The 12,188-nt window shown below is 46.9% G+C and overlaps 1 protein-coding gene across 2 annotated transcripts in view; it reads left to right on the top strand.

Annotated features, from left to right (window-relative positions):
* Nucleotides 1-12,188, top strand: part of pard3ba (par-3 family cell polarity regulator beta a) — a 136,587-nt gene that overhangs the window by 102,884 nt on the left and 21,515 nt on the right. For both annotated transcript variants that reach the window (XM_084574247.1, XM_084574246.1), the window contains one exon: nt 5,511-5,616. In XM_084574247.1, coding sequence (XP_084430373.1) covers nt 5,511-5,616 — 106 coding nt within the window. The remainder of the gene's footprint in view (nt 1-5,510; nt 5,617-12,188) is intronic.

Genomic DNA, 12,188 nt, shown 5'->3' with positions numbered 1-12,188 from the left:
CGCGCTGTAAAACGCGCCGTTGTGCTGAGAAAAGGAAGATGAAGGTGAGTTTGTGAGTAAACGGCGCATCTGCGAGCGTGCCCCTGGCGTTCTGTGATGGTTTGAGAGGTGTCACGAGGATTACACGCCTTGTAAGGTTATCTGACACAGATAAAGTTCAACTCTCTAATCATTTTAGACAAGGTTGACTAATTGTTGAGATATTTTAGGAAGGGCCTTTCAGATAGACACTCCTGAACTCCCGGGTTTAACATGTAAGACGCTTCATTCCCCTATAGACAGAAGCAGCAGACATGGCTACGAATCAGGCGTTATATAAGGAGACGACCCATTAAGACAGAAGCTGAAACGCATTTATTCTGTACCGCAAACAGAAAAATACATCTTCTTGCTTCCTGCCACGGATTTAGTTGTCAGACAGCATCTGCCTGAGGAAGAGCTCAAAGGGAGAGGATGTGTTGTTCCCCTGAAAACAACACGTCATTAGCGTAGACTGCACATTAAGCCTGATTTTTTTTAATTTATTTATTTTGTTTGTGTGTGTGTGTATGTTGTGTGTCTATAGCGTTTCTTTTATTGGCCCTGTATCTAAGCAATTAAAACATTTCTCCTTTGCAATCAAGATAATGACGTTATTATAGTTATTACAGAGCACTTGTATGGCAACAGGCAAGGGATACATATTGAGCAATGTATCCCGCGTATCAGATTGTCGGGCTAAGTTCCTTACCTTTTCGTAAATGCGTTTCCATAGCCGCTCGTTGGTGTCCGCATGCGCCGACGCAGAGCGGACGATTATGTCGAATGCGCCCAACGTGGAGTCTACACGCCGCCGACGAGCTAAGAGTCAACCCCAGACCTGTTCCATGACCAGCAACAGCACAAACACGGACCTTCCGTGATTTGCTGTGCCTTGAAAGCGTAAAAGAAAAAAAACCCAAATTGACGTAAGCCAAGACAAAATTTGAGCGAGGCTATCTTGGATGGCCCTTTGCATACATATGCAACTCTGCAATTTGTACCAAATTGCTGCGTACTTTTACGAATATGTGTGCCAGATTTGCAGATAATCACTGGGCTACTGAGGGTCAGTACTATTTTTCTTGAGCAGACGGTTGTGTCCCTGGAGGTCTTTCTAAAGTCTGTTTCAATGGGGTCCATTGTTTTTTTTTTTTTTTTTGGAGCTTCGATCCATTCTAGGGAACAAAAGGTCAGGATGTCTTCTCTTGAATCCTCGAATTCAGAAAATCCCTATTCAGGCCTTGTGTGATTCTCCATTAACGGTTATATTTCTCAAGTTATAATCATCATCCGTCCAAAAATTGCAAAGACAACTCTGTTAAGTCCTCGCTTTCTCAAAATAACTGAATATATCTGTTCGTTTCTCATGTTTTCAGAGCACAGCAGCAAAAACCTCTTTGTTTCCCCATCACTTTCAGTTCGGAGCTCCTCTGAGCTTCTGTCTGAGTCTATTCCCAATATTGCACCAGGAAACCAAACATTGACCATGCACTTTGATGTGTGCTTACCTCCAGCATGCGAGCAGCAAAGAAAATCCTGCCTGCCTGAGCTATTTTCCCCCCAGTGTGTTGTGTTTAAATCAGCTGGCCGCAGCAAGAAGAAGTCGCCAAACCAGCCGGCGGCAGTGCACACTTCCTAATTAGTCTGCCCTCACACTGGCTCACACCACGGGATAGTTGCTTTTCTCACACATTCTCTCCCCGCTCACTTTCATATAACTGACGGTTTTGTTCTCACTCCAGCTCCCCTGTTCTTTCTTTTACTCCTTTCCAAGTTTGCCATCTCGGTCTTTATGTTTCCGTTCGCTTCTGCTCTCATTCTGTCGTCTGATGCATCTTTCATTTCCTGCTCCCGTGTCTCATCTTCTCCCCCTCTCCTCCTTAAATCTCCATCCTCCTCCGTCTTCCTTCTAACGGGGCGCTCTTAGATCAACCTGCATAGTCAGATACGCTGAAATATGAATGAAATAGGATATTTGATGGGAAAACACGCCACGCTTGAGTGATATCAATTTCTTTGGTTGGGTTTATATGGCAGTATAAGACTATTGATTTATTGCTTAGTTGTAGTTGACAGCATTTACATGTCAGGCTGTCGTATGGAAACATTTGTGTAGAGGCAGAAAATCACTACAGAGCCCTGACTACCTACAAAATCAAATTTTTAGATTACATTTATTTTATTTTATCACCTAGAGCCTTTTTTAAATAGGGTTGTTTTTTTTTTTGGTATCGCTCAGTAATTGCTGAGCTCGAAGGGTCATGACACACCAAGCCAGCGGTCAGCCATTGGGCCATCGATAAACGACCTGGCTTTTGTCGGTTCAGCTTGAAGCTCAAGGGTTGTTTTTCATCTTCATCTCGTCTAAACATTACAACACAATATTTTCCACAATGACACAATCAATTAGAATCAATAAACTGTTGACCGACTGATCAGCATGATTCAGGAGAGGCCAGCTCCCTTTATGACGGTTTGTAGACATAGACTGTATATAAATATGGATGACGCATCTCCACTTCCTCCCGTTGGCCAAACTCGAGCTAGTATCCCAGGAAAACAGGTGTCGCAATCTTGCGAGTTTGAAACCAGAGTCTGGACAGTACCGTCTGAGTGCTGTGCGGGACCGCTTCACGGAGCAGTTGTCCGTGGCAGCTGTCAGTCATCATGTCGTCACATCCTGGTTTTATAGCGTCAAATAAGTCACTAAAACAAAACTTCTCCGAGAAATGAACATGCATCAGCATTATATCTGTGCCTTTTCGTAGCTTTCTACCCTCTTCTGGATTTCCCTTTTGATTTATGAGTACAGGCTACTGCCACCTGCAGGTATGAAGAGTTATTTAATTTCATGCAGGCGAAAAAATTAACATGCTAGCTGCTCGTTTTTTGGGGGGGCGGGTTTTTGGTGTGTTCAAGTGCAACTTTTTGGTCAAGACATACGACGTTGGTCAGTAATTGTCGTCTTGGTGCATCCATACCATAAGAACACACTATGGTTCTCAACTCCTAAGTTGCTGTTACTGGGATTTCTGTAAGTGTTTGTTAAGGTTCATCTGAGTCACAAACTTGAGAGAGAAAAGAAAGATGCCCAGGGGTTAGGCATTGAGCGACAAGGAAAAATGCAGCACCAATTTTGAGATTTGTCCAGCAGCATCAGAGCCTGAATTCACAGAAATATCATTCATTTTCTCTGCAGGCTTCTGTTATATAGTCTCCCTGTGGTTCAGTTGCACATCTCCCCGAGCCTGTGCCCTCGCCTCTTTCTTCTCAAATAGTCCCCATCGCATTGTCGCGGGAGTAAAGAATAGAAAAACAGTGTTTAATACGTCAGTCACTGTGACAAACAGTCGGCCCTTTTCTCAACCTCTCAGTCAAACGGAGGGTAACTGACTCTTCTGGCTTCTGTTTTAGTTTCTTGTTGTCATTAAAAGTCTCACATCACAGTTATTCTAATGAGAAAATTGTAGCTCACCAAAGCCGGGAACAATTGTGTTTATGCATTTGGCCTCCGGCTTGCAGACAAGCAAACAGCAGCAGCAGTTATTAGCTGCTGATGACAACTGGGTAGCCTACCTGTCTCTCATTTAACACTCACACACATATATCTATATATAGGACAGGACACGTAAAGGTGCGTGGCTACTCACTCGGATCTTTCAGTGTTTGGAACGCAGCCTGTTGAATTGTCAGCCCGTCAAACAGCTACTCCGCAAACCCCCCACCCCATCCCCGCTAATGTTTTATCCAGAATCAGCCTCTGTCTTCAACCATTAATATGATAATATTTGGCGTTGTCAGTGATGGAGGCCGCGGCGTAATGAGATAATTACAGTGTTGTTTCATTTGGAGAGCGACATGCATGCTCAATCAAAATGGCAGGCCTAATTACGGGCCCAGGGATTGGTTAATGGGATCGCTAGAAGAGGGGTGGCGTGAAAGGAGGGGAGAGGAAAAAAAAAAAAAGCCTCAACTTGGCTTCGCGAATTCCTTCTCCGAGGGTCTGTTTGTTTGCGTGTGGAGAGGGGCTGGTGGTGGTGGGCGGCAGAGGGCAAGTAAGAGTAATAAAAAGCGAGGGAATAAATAAATGATCCGAGAGATTAAGTATCTTCATAGCAAGGTTGCGTGCATCACTTTGGGGAGGGAGGGCGTTGAAACCAGCCATTAAAGCGATGCAACAATTAGCACTTGGTATCCGTCTTCATAAAGCATCTGCGCCGGCGTTTTATGGCAGCGAAAGTTTTTTGGAAACTTCTTCCCTCTTGGCGGCAATTCAGGATTGAGTTTTCAGCCCTGAGCGCCGACGGGGGACCCCGGCAGAGACGCGCACACACGCACGTTTGCGGGGGGGGACGATGGCAACGCTTTGCATATCAACGCAACCGGCAGGGAAGTGTGTGACTCAGCCTCGCGTCCCCGTTGAGTCGGGTTGCGCGCCGGCTCGCATTAAATCAGGCGCGAACCCGCCGCCGCTGTGCGTCCCACATACCAAATTAGCGAGCATCGATTATAACGCACGCTTTTATACGTTCCTGAGATTGTATTCGTGCAAAACACACACACACACACAGTTTCTAATTAAAGGCAAGGGTCACTGGAGAGACTTAAACATGTAAGCTATGTACTTCACTAATGAACCTCTCTATCTGCTCTGTGGCTCTCTCTCCTTTTGCTTTGGTTCAATATCTGCCCGGAGGTCAGAGCGTTAAGAATGTGAGGCCTGTGCAGGTGTTTGTGTGTCCATGTTAAAGGTGGAACGTTTTTACCCTACATTTGAGATATATTCCATCGTGTCGGTGTCAGCGGCCGGATGCCCGTTTCCAGCGCGGCCGGTAAACACAGATAGCGCCGCTTTGCCGGCGCGTCCTGGAGGACCGTGCTCACTCGGGCGCCCCGCTGTCGCCTTTTGTGCGCGCCTCCACGCCCCAGTGTTTACGTGCGCCCCGCTCTCAGGTGTGTGCGGCTTTATCTGGCGTTAAGGTCCAGCGAGCATGATGATGCTTCTCTTTAAGTTTTGTCCCCATTCTGTCCTGAGTTCTTATCTCTCCGCTGGCAGTCGCTGCTTTTTTTTTTTTCCCGTTTTCATTTTCACCTTTTTGGTCACTTTCTGCAAAGGTCGGGTCCGGCGCTAGGATTTGTGTATTGACTTGTCGAGCTCGCCGTCCGTCGCTCAGGCCAGGATAACACCCCTTTTGCTCTGTGTGACTTTCAAGTGAAAAGGCACCTTTTTTTTTTTTTAAGCTTAGTTTTTCTGTCAGCTGCAGAAAGTTCAGCTCAGGGAGTGATGTCTTCTCGGAGGCAGTGCTTTGTGGATATTATCTGTCTGCCTGTCAGTCCTCCTGGTGCTGTCGAGGGTTGTCATCGTGAAACCAGATGACGCACCGTGTTCCACCTGCCTCTCGCTTCAAACGACATCTCTGCCGCCAAAGAAGTCCGCGATGAGAATCATTTCGGTAAATCTTTGCTCTGTCTCCTTTGTGTCTCTGCAGTGATCAGCGTCTCCAGCGCAGGGAGCCCCAGCAGGCCCGAGCTGCTCCGAGTTACGACGATCTGGACGCAGCGCGCCGCCGAGCCCTGGAGCACGATCCAAACAGGGTGAGTGTGCGTCCCCGCAAAGTCCCAATATATGCTCTAAAATGATCCATCCTTTGGCTTGACACCGGACGCCAGCTCCAAAGATTGAAATGTGAAACTTGAAGGATGTCTGTTTGTGTACGTGTCTCCTGTGAGACCGTGCCTTTCTCGGGCTATTTTCAGCTCTCTTGTTAACATTTTGAGGCGCTGTGTGCCGTCGAGGCGGTGCCCGCTCTCCTCCTCATTTAGTTTATGGAGACATCTATTAGACCAGTGACATTTCCATTTCTATTTCCCAGCTTTGTCTCTTTCTTTCTCGTTTATCCTATTGCTTTTCTGTTTCTCCTTCTCTTCTACCCTTCACTCCCTTTTCTTTCTTGTTTTGCCAAGCGCGGCAACGACTGTAGCAGTTGCCTCTCCCAACCAGCGCTGCACTGCTAAACGCCCCTGAACCTGTATTGATCCAGCCTGAGGAATCATTTCATTTACCTCCGCACACTCCCGGACTCGCCGTGGAGATCAATAGCCATTTATCACCCATTTTAAAATGGGATTTTTTTAATAGCGAGCCCAAAGATGCAGAAAATCACACTTTGATCCAAATCAGAATGGCTACGTCTCGCCGCGGCCATTTCCTCTGAGCTGGATTTATTTTTCTTTGAATAACACAACTGAGCAAAGAGAGACGCGGGGGCATCTGGGAAATATGGGATGGATTTACTGACAGCCGATCGCCCAATCACCTGACACAACCTGCCCCCTGCTGCGCTCACTTCCTCGCTCATTGTAGTCTGTGTTTATTGAGCACCGAGCTCTGCGAAGCAGTCTTCATTAGGAGCGCGCGCCACAGTTGCCGCCTTTGAGGCCCGAAGGACTTTGTCACTCATTACACATCCCCGTGCAGCGTGGCTTTTCTGCCTCGGCGCCGAAACTCTGATGCAATTAAAGCGCAGCAAGCTCGAGGTGCAACCTCTGATCAGATTGTTATTGTTCACGAGGAAAGAAAAAAAAAAAAGAAGAAGACAGCGGTGTCCGCGGTAGAAAATAAAAAATAAAACCTCAGTGGTGGGTTCCTCCCCTGAGGAGCCCGATAATGAAACACTCCGCTCACAATCACACACATACGTAGTGCGAATAGAAACAGTAAAACATGGAGGAAGAGAGAAAAGATGACAATGGAGTATATATTGACGATAACTCAATAGATGTTTTAATCAAATGGCACAGGAATGAAGTCATTTTAGTAGTTATTTATCCTAATTTTAGTTTATGTCAACTCAGGGTCGACCAAATAAACACACTGAAAGAGGCCTATCCTCAGTATATTACCACTGTGAGAGAAATATGCGTGGTTCACCTTCAGACGCTGACAAATCACTGGGATATTACTCCACATTTACCTATTTTCTCTCTCTTTGTGAGCGTAAATGCAGACCACTTGAGCTCCCTCTCCCCCGTCGGCCTTGTTTGATCAGCCTTTTAGTCGCCGCCACCTCCGCCACGCCGCGCTCCTCTTTTATACTCCGCCGTTCCTGCAGCCTTGAGCGCTTAAAAAGGCTTCCCCCGGCTCGGCGCGCAAGGCCACGAGCGCCATTCTCCGTCTCCGTCTCGCATGAAAGGGAGGACGGCGAGTAGCACACTAACCTAAACTGACATAAACAAACGAGGGGATAAAAGACTGGTGAGGACGTCTATTCATGGCTCTGTTTAGCCTTTCAGCGGTCGTCTATCTGCATGATCTAGAGGTGGAGTCCTTTTGTGTGTGGGTGTGTGGCCAGCCACATATAAGAGCGTGTCACTGGCTTTTATTTAAAGTGTGCACGTGCGGCTAGATCTCAGACAGGACTTCATGTCCCGTCCTCATTTCTTTCCCTTCGTGTCTCCGTCTGTCGATCTGTCTCTAATTTGACCCTTCCTCCGTGTTCCCTGTCTGGGGATAGGTCACACTTGTAATTATGCCAATCACATTGTCCCACTCTCTCTGTCTGTTTTCTCTATATGCTAATGATAGGCTCTCTGTAATGTCTTGATGGCCAATTAAGCCACAAAAGTACACGCGAGTCGTACTTTTATAGACTTCTTTGTTCTATAAGATGAGTTCGGAATGACCGGCGATCAGACAGCGGCTACATTTGCAATGTTCCCTCGATGCGATTGAAATTATTCTGAGAGCTTCTAACTTAAGCGTCTAAAGGAGAGCCTGTGGAGCGTCGAAGCTGCTGGGAACTGAAGAAAAATACGCTTTTTTCTTTAGTGACCAAGATGGAACCATGTTTTTTGATCTTTTTAAACTCTGGTCACGTCACCTGATGTTCACCCCGCATCTAAACATGCACAAAAATGTATTTATGCCAGAAAGACATGATAAAAGCGTCCATGTGGTATTAGGCGCTAGTGTTTTCCTACAGAACGGATTGTCAAGGAGTTACCCCGTCCATCCTAATCCGACTGAGGTGTGGTATTATTCTAATTATTAGTGGAATACTAGTGTCCATGTAAACCTAGCCACGGTTGTAAAGACCTTTCTTGATAAGCTGTAGTCTTTTCTACTAGAGTTCAGTATATTACTGCAGTACTTCTATGTTAGCATACCCAAAACATTTATGTGCAAAGACGTCCGTCTGGAGTCACTCCTTTGGGAGTTGATTATGCAGATTTCCAAATACACACTTTCTCCAAGTGCAGCCAACATAGTCTGGATCAAGCTCCTCCTCCTTTTTGGAGTATCTGAAATTCCTGTGAGTCAGACGGTGTGTTCACACTACGACCAACAAAAGCTACAGCGTGGTCGAGTCTCCCTTTGAGTGGGATTGGTGGTGGGCGGAACTCAACAACAGGTGAAACAAACCATGTGACTGGCTGACTGTAGCAAGTTTCTGACGCCAGTTTGTCGCTTCCATTGAAAATGTATCCCAGCTTGTCGCTCTCTTACAGGCGGTTTAGACTTCTGCGCCAAGTTGTCGCTTCAGTGTTTCCGTCTGCTTCTCCGTCTCTGCAATTTTCAGATTGATTGCTTTGGATCAATAAAGATGGAACACATGGAGGAAAGGTCAACTGAGGAGGTTCGGAGATACAAACATTTGTGGGACTTCGGCAAAAGTTCGGAGAACGTTTCAGTCGCTGAAGCAGGAAGTAGAAACAAAAATTAACCGGACTGACAAAAAGACACAGCGCTGACTAGCGTTTGGGTGGCGTCAATGTCCCGCTGTACTCTAAAAGAGCCTTTACCCTTAGTGTGATTGCACCAGAAGTCCAAATTTTCTTTGGACTAACTGGGTTATTTGTTGTTGGTCTTGGGTTTCTGTCAAGCACGTTCCAGCCTCATCAATTCATGACATGCAAATGACTCAGTTCCTGTTTTGGTCAGCTTTATGCTGGATCCGATTGTATTATCCTTGGATCTGAGAGTCTTCTGACTCCTTTTCGGAAAAGAAAATCCCACTCTGATTTGCCAAGCGTCTGTTTTAGATTGAGTGTCAACAACCTCCTTTTTTCTCCGTACTGACAGACTATGTCATACAGCTAATTTCACAGGCGTGAAGTCATGAGGACATGGCTGATCTTTGTGTGTGTTGGTGGAGTTCCCCGTGACAATAATCTCTTTTGAAAGTGCTTACATTATCTGACAAAGAGAATTTCATTCGCCCATCTCTAAAAGAATATATCTTTTCCCTTTCTTTTTTTTGCCCCCTAGTGGTAATTGTTGGTGTACAGCTGCTACACTGACCCCTCATTCTCGTCCACTCACGCAACTGAACATCACTTTTTTACCTTCCGGCCCTGCCCGCCTGTGTGTGATGTGTTCATTGTAACGTAAATCCACTTGATGTGCATCGCATCTAACTGTGCGTAACGTGGTCAGCCAAAATAAATGATGCCACACCGAGACAGAGTCTGCACACACACACACACACACACACACACACACACGTGAACTCATGCGTCTTATCTTCAACTCATTACCCTGTGAATCATAAACAACAGTGGCAGCACATGTGACACCTTAATGAACACACAGAAGTCGCAGGAAAACCACACGCGCCAGCTACACACTCGGAGTCATTATAAAACACACACAGAGAGGCACTCGCACAAGTCCAGATACGGCTTGTCATCCGTTGCGCAGCTGTTTTTTGTACTTCTCTCTAATGTTGTGCGCGCGGACATCCATCACCTTGATGATATTTTAATGTCACATCCTCGGGCTGTCTCAATCTCTCCCAGCCTCCTCCCTCTCTCTCTCTCTCTCCCTCTCTCTCCCTCCCTCCCACACGTCGGCCATCACTTCATAAATAAACCCCCCACATCATTAAGTAAACACGCACCGGCCTGTCACGGTGATAGATGGCCTGCAACACACTCGCAGACATGCGCGCACGCACACGGGCGCTGGTGATCCGTGCGGGGTGCTCGGTGCCCGCGGGCGAAAGCCCCCGACGTCCTAATGAATGCACGCTCATTCACCACCTCAGCGTTAGATATGCAGTCAGAAAGTTATTATCAACGGCCGCTTTCCACGCGCGCCGTTAACACACCTCGGCTCGTATCTGCAGGCCCCTTTTGTGCTCTGCTAGCGGTTTGTTTACCGCCGCTGCTCTCGCCTGACAAGCGCGAGCTCTCGCCACACACCCTCCGCTATCAACAATTCAGGTTCGCTCACTGAAGACACCCTCTCACACAGAGAGCAGGTGTAATGGACGCGCTGGCAGGCTGGCCCCGCTGCGTGCCTACTGCTGGAGACACAAAACCAACAGACGAGTGCACGGAGAAGGAGAAAAAAAAGAGGGAAAGAGGACAAAAGAAACACAGCTAGGAGATTCAAAGTGGCTCCGTAAGGGGAAATATGGGAAGGATGAGGAGATGGATTGGCACGAGGAGGAGACAGATGGGACGGAAGAGCTGACAGACGCATAAAAGACTAAAGGAATGGAGTGGGGGGAGGAAGAGTAGGAACTTTCAGGTGGTCTCTGGTTAGACTGAATCGAGCATCAACCTTCTTTAAGAGTCCTCTACCTTTAATTTATATCTATTTCCCATTAAGCATCCGTTTACACTTCCTCTGAGACGTATTGTATTTCTCTAGTGTGTTATTTTTCCCTTTTTCTCCTTCTAAGGCAAGAGGGAGAAATGTACGTTTTAATGTGTTGCGACCGTGCATTAACCGGTTCAAATGCTGCCGCTGCTGCACAGACAGGGAACATACGTTTTGGCTCGTGGCCAATCAAAACATTTCATCTGGGATGGAGTAAACATCACCGCTCCGCCATAGGCTGACGGCGGCGTTGGCTAATAGCCAGCAGCGGCCCCGTCTCCACCTTAACCTGCTCAAATCCAGCAAGTTTAGTTCGCGCGGTTGCTACCATGTGCGGATCTTGACAAATTGCTGGATGTCACGGCTTGTAAGCCACATTTACGACTACATTGTTTCTCTGCCCCCTCCCTGCTAGTTCGCCCGTCAATCAAACCCACACAGCAGCACGCCCACTCAGGCACAGAGGCTTTTTCTTCTTAAGTATATAAAAAATTCATCAGCTGCACATCATTTTTTTTCTTTTTTTTTTTGAATGATTATTTTTGGACTCTAATGAAAGAGGGAAAGAAATCATAGGGACATAACAGAGAGGCTGGATGTGCAGCACGCAAAGCTGTGGGTTTGACTCCGTCTTTCCGTCTCTCTCTCTCTCTCTCTCTGTCTCTCTCTCGGGTCAATTGATTATTTTTTTCAAATTTAAAGTTAAAGTGAGAAGATGAACTGGAGAGAGTGAGCGAAGTGAGTGGGAGAGCGAGATGCTAGCTGGTGCATATGGAAGAAGGTGAGAGAGAGAGAGCAGCTGGTCCGGGGGTGTTTCTCTGAAGGAGGTCGCACTAATGTTAGCCTAATGTTAGTGTTAATCAGGTTAGCATATGCCCTGTGCATGTGTGTGTGTGTGTGTGTGTGTGTGAGCTTTTTAGGGGTGCACCTGCACTAATTTAACGAGGAAAGAAAGAAGGAACGAAGAGCTGGCTACTGCACACGCATGAAGATGTTTAGAAGTGCGCACACACACTTTTGCATTTAAGTAAGAACGCATGAATACCATGTGCAAATTCCTAAACAGCGCGTACTTTAAAATTGCACACAAGCCAGCGCGCATTTTATAAGTGACTTTTAGGAGGTAACACACCACAAACACATAAAAACAACACGCTCCCGCGATTAACCGTGGAAGCATGCACACACACACTCTCTCAGTCACCATCAAAGGGCTGCAAACCCCAGCTCTGGCCAAACCGAAGCTGTTCTCAGAGTTCATTTTACAGCGCGAGGCTCCAGCCAAATCCATGCTGGCAGCTCTCTCTCTCTCTCTCTCTCTCACTCTCTCACACACACACACACACAAACTTTTTGAGGAAAAGCCTATAATTCTGTAATTACAAGAAATGCAGACTCCCGATCCCGGTTTTAACCCACTCTGGGATTGCTGTTGCACCCTTAGCAACGGCGTGCGCCCTAGACTCTGCGTCACACACACACACACACACACACTCCCTTGCCCACCTCGCTGTGTGCGACAGTTGAGATGATTAAAGGCTGGACCGGACTGAGGGCTATT

Source organism: Chelon labrosus (genome assembly GCF_963514085.1).
Source record: "Chelon labrosus genome assembly, chromosome: 24".
In the NCBI taxonomy this organism is placed as follows: Eukaryota; Metazoa; Chordata; class Actinopteri; order Mugiliformes; family Mugilidae; genus Chelon; species Chelon labrosus.
The sequence above is the reverse complement of the archived record's forward strand: the minus strand, read 5'-3'. Positions and strand labels throughout refer to the sequence as shown.